Source organism: Gastrolobium bilobum, unplaced genomic scaffold (genome assembly GCF_033153095.1).
Source record: "Gastrolobium bilobum isolate Gb01-03AN ecotype WA unplaced genomic scaffold, APGP_CSIRO_Gbil_v1 utg10532, whole genome shotgun sequence".
Classification (NCBI taxonomy): Eukaryota; Viridiplantae; Streptophyta; class Magnoliopsida; order Fabales; family Fabaceae; genus Gastrolobium; species Gastrolobium bilobum.
Genome location: NW_026897440.1, coordinates 24,369 through 29,351, shown reverse-complemented (window position 1 = coordinate 29,351; position 4,983 = coordinate 24,369). Strand labels below are relative to the sequence as shown.

The 4,983-nt window shown below is 34.3% G+C and overlaps 1 protein-coding gene across 1 annotated transcript; it reads left to right on the top strand.

The window, feature by feature from the left end:
* The first annotated feature begins 484 nt into the window (after positions 1-484).
* Positions 485-2,087, top strand: LOC133306976 (uncharacterized). Its single transcript, XM_061507395.1, has 4 exons — positions 485-925; positions 1,031-1,249; positions 1,660-1,896; positions 1,985-2,087. The coding sequence occupies exons 1-4, from the start codon at positions 920-922 to the stop codon at positions 2,039-2,041; spliced, it is 519 nt and encodes a 172-aa protein (XP_061363379.1). The 5' UTR covers positions 485-919; the 3' UTR covers positions 2,042-2,087.
* Positions 2,088-4,983: the final 2,896 nt, after the last annotated feature.

Genomic DNA, 4,983 nt, shown 5'->3' with positions numbered 1-4,983 from the left:
CCATGGTGATTGGTGGATATGGAAAAAACAAAAAAGCATGAGATCTGGCATCGAAAAAAATATGAGATCCATAGACGAAATAAAGAAAACTTTTTCCCCATAGAAAAAGTTGGCCGACTTTTTTTGCGAATTTTGCGCTTAGACAAGAGAGAGAGAGAGAGGGTAGTGATGTTTCCTTTATAAGTGCAAAGTGGTGAAGAAGCAGAGTCAACAGTGACAGTTTGGCAGCAGCCATTGGCATTCAAATTGGAAGCTTTTTCAGATTGGTAATAGTTGAGAACAGTAACACACACCTACTTGTCAGCAACAGTCACTCGTATACTAAATTCCCCAAATCTAGGTACAAAGTCATTGAGATCATTTGGATGAGTCCCTATCCCTATTCCTTCCATGTCCCTTTCCTCATTCCTCATTGAATTGGTTGCTTTATTTATGCACACCCTCATCTTCCTTCATCAACTACCAACCACACCAAGCATCTTCATCTCTCTTAAATGTTATTTTATTCCACCAATTGTCTGTATAGAATTTTAGTAAAAGGAACAAAATCAATGCCCTCATAACGCCAGTAGCCAGGCCCCGTTTTTGTGCTTCTTGACTAGTTATTAATATATCACCCTATCACTCTGCTTCTGCAACCTTGCTTTGCCATAACTCTTAAAGCTAAGTAAAAATACTTTTAACCCACTGTTCCCCCTCCTTTCCTTGCTTTTCACTTTTTCAGATTCTTTCTCTCTAAATTCTGAGCAAGGAATTTATATCCCCTGTCTGAGGTTTTATTGGGAAGATCTTCCACCCAGATCGTGTCTTTTCTTTAACCCTTTTGCTCTCCTTGTTCCTTTAAACCACTCCTCCAACCCCACCCGTTTTTTGTAGTTCTATCTTGTTAAGCTTTTTGCTTCGACATCACGCTCCAAAAATGGATGTAGGCTTCTTTTCTTTTCTTTTCTTTTTTTTTTCTTTTTTTCAGATTATTAATGTTTGATGTATTGGGTGATGAATATTAATTGTTTTACTTTTATTTTCATAGGAATGCAAGAGAAGTGGACAGATACCAGCGTTTGGGAACTGGGATTTCGCGAATGACTTGCCAATCACTCAGTACTTCGAGTGTGCAAGACAAGCTGGTTTGGTTCGTTACAGTTCATCCTCAGGCGAAAGTGATCCTTACATGCGTGGAGATCGCGACCTTTACGCTGTTGATTTTAAGAAACCTGTTCGGAGCATACAACCTTCGACTCTCAAAAAGGTCCCCTTTTTTTTGTTTTTACTTTTGGTTTTCGTACTATTTGTCTTATGATGTGGTTCCGGGGTTCATTTTGTATATAATCAAGCAAATCTTAGAAGCAACAAAAATTTTAAGGTTTAAGCTTCTGCATTTTATTTTATTTTATTTTTGTAATTATTTATCTGCAATATTTGTGGTACCGTGGAAAATAAATGCGTGTCGTCAAGAGTCATCATCATGACCCATGGTTAATAATGTGGTGGTTGAGACAGGACATGAAAGCTGAAAGCACATGGCTAGTTTGTTTCCTACGTTCTCGTTTTCTGGTTTACAATTTAACATGTTCTTCTCAGCGACCAAACCTTTTTTTATTATTTAATATTAAAAAAAGCAAGTAATGGTGGAAATTAAATTGTGTGTTGTGGGTACAGGGGACGAGGAACAGGGAAAGGAGGTGCCCGCATGTTATGGTTAAGGAGAAGGAAAGTATGAATATGAGAAAGCAGGGGAAAGTGTGTGACGTTACGGAACATCCAAGGAAGCTAATGAGCAAGCAGCTGCATCTACACGACGTCGTTCCGCAATATCCGCCGCCTCGTGTTGCTCCCAAACCCGTTGATGAAGATCTCTATAAGATCCCTCCAGAGCTCCTTCGTACAACCAAGCGGGTATTTTATTTTATTTTATTTATTTATTTGTGATTTGTGTCTTCCCAATACAATTCAAATTTTTATTTTGACTTTATTAAATATGCAGAAGAAAATGCTGGGTTTCATTTCCAAGTGTCTGGTACCTACTGCTTGCGTTTCATGAGCAGGACTATGTTGGAATCTACTCTCCAAACAACATAATTCCTAGGAGTTTTTTTTTTTTTTTTTTTTTTTTTTTTTTTTTTTTTTTAATTAGGGAAGGAGTGCCCATGTGTATTTCTGAGTAACGCTAGCTATGTTGTGCTGGTTTTTGCTGCACTCAGATGCTAAATGGACTTTTTTATGTTGAGAATGAATGTTAGTAGTTAATTTATTTTGTTGCTGCCCCTTTAGTCTCCATTTATTCTAGTCGGTGCTTGCATTTATTCTATTTCAATTCAATGTCTATTTGTTTGTATTATGTGGTGGATCTGCACATCCCAATGCCTTGAATTCATAGTGGTGCCACTTGCTGATGGTCAAGTTCCTTCTAATTAAGTTCTAATTAATGTTGGTGCTTTTTTAAATCAACTTAAATATTACTTTTTGAGTTTTTAAGCCCCCCCCCCCCCCCCCCTAATCATCCACATTCCATGCTACGCATGCATAAGTTAAGCGTGAGAATGTCGAGTTATGTCTCAACAAGTTAAAAACTCTTGTAGAACAATTAAATGTGTATTATGTTAATTTTGTACACTACTAATTATTATATTTTTTAAAAGTTGAGGGTAATGTCATGCATACTTCTCCATGAAGCATAGCTTAAACCACTTAATCTCTCGCGACTCACTTGAAGTAAATAGCATGAGTAATTAAAATGCATTTACAGACCGGAGGATTATAGTTCATAAATTGTATTTACGACGAATTACGTAGTGAGAGTTCCATCTATAGGCTCTCATTCCTCAGCTATCTTAAGTTCACTGAATCCTAGAACTTTAAAAAAGAATAAAATTATTGTACCGATAGACGGGATGGACATACATATGTTACGTTTCGAAGACAAAAAACTTTATTACCAACAAACTCGGAACACTAACCAAAATGTTACTGTTCAGTGACTTTTTTTACTTAAATGTCACGCGAATAGTGTTATTTTTTAATATGTCACGCGGGCACGTTTGCTACAGTGCCCAGCGAACTTGATTTGCTGACGTGACACATTTCTGGTGGACAACAAGTTCGCTACTGAAAATAGCGAACTATGTTGCAATAAATGCTGACATGCACCAAGTTCGCTGAAGGTCCAAGCAAACTAAGTGCCACGTGGTACAATCAGAATTAATGTATCAATCACAATAAAAAACAGAAAATGAAGGAAAATGACAATTTAATTAATGTGTCAATCAAAATTAATGTGCCAATTAGCAATCACAATTAATGTGTCAATCACAATTAGCGTACAAATAGGATTAACTTTTGATTGTACCAATCACAATTAATGTGCCAATTAACAACCACAATTAATGTGTCAATCACAATTAGCGTACAAATAGGATTAACTTTTGATTGTACCAATCACCAATCACTTCGGAGGGCCATAACTTTTGATTCGGATATCCAAATCAAATATTTTTTATTTTATTTCGTATAACTTTTCGAGATCTACCCAATGACACCTCATTTGACAAATTTTATCTCTCACAAACATCGTTCGAATTTGTAACAATGATATCACAAACAATTAATGTAACGACCAAAATTAATTGCGATTGATACATTAATTGTGATTGGTGATTGATAGATTGATTATGATCAAAATTAATTGTTAATGGTGATTGATATATTAATTGTGATTGGTAATTGGTACATTAATTGTGATTAATACATTAATTACAATTAATTGTCATTTTCCTTCATTTTCTGTTTTTTATTGTGATTGGAACATTAATTTTGATCGGGCAATGAGATTGTGCCACCTAGCACACCAAGTTCGCTACCCCTGGTAGCGAACTTAGTCCAGTCAACTTTTCCTGCAAAAGTATGTCATGTGTCACGAAATCATAGGCTTCTAAGTTCGCTACCAGTCGTAGCGAACTTGGACATGTGACAATCAATTTTCTTGCCAAAATGTGCCACATGTAACGAAATCATTGGCTACCAAGTTTGCTGGGCACTGTAGCGAACTTGCCCGCGTGGCATATTAGAAATTTATACTGTTAGCGTGGTATTTAGAAAAATAAATTGTGGAACAGTGGCACTTTGGTCACTGTTCCAACAAACTCAATGAGCTTGGAAATTTTCTTTGAAAAAAAAAATTATAGAATACTTTTACCTACATCCAAGGCCCATATGTGCTTTTTTAAGGAAAAAAAAACATTTTCAATTGAAACGTATTTTTTTTTCATAGATATATAGATAGTTTTTTGAAAGAGATAAATTTAGAAAAAAAAGTATTTTTTTTCAACTTAGAAAAAATAATTTTTGAATAGATAAAATATACTTTGTTAAGTTTATTTCATCGTACTTTAAGAATGTATGTGCTGAATAAAGCATTATAATTTATAGAATAAAATGTTTTTCATAAAAAAATACTTTTTTTAGCTAAAACAAACTTGACGTAAGAACATTAGGACTTTAGAACAAAATCTCAACCCTTTTATATTGAGATTAAGTTAGTAGAATGTGACAAACACAGGAGCGGATTGAGAGGGGAGTTAGCATGCATGGACGTCGTCCTCCACTTCACCCCAAATTTAGCTTTGTTATATGTTTTATATGGTAAATAAGTCTTTTAAATTATACATAATTTTGACTTCCTTTTAAAAATTGTTTTTTATTAATTTTGAATTTTAAAATATTTATTATTCTCGCCTCTTCACAAAAGTTCTTGGGTACGCCATTGATGATGATGACAACCTATTCTTTTATTGAGTATGTTATAGGAAAAATAAATCAAACCAAAAAAAATTGTTTTGCTTTCCTGCGTTTTTTTTTTTGTGATTTGTTTGTTTTGTTTACAATACAAATGTGTTGTAGAACTGTGTCGTGTAATTTACTTTTATTATGTTTTTTCAATTATATTATTCGTATAGGAAAAGTATATATTAAAATTGAAGAAAATTA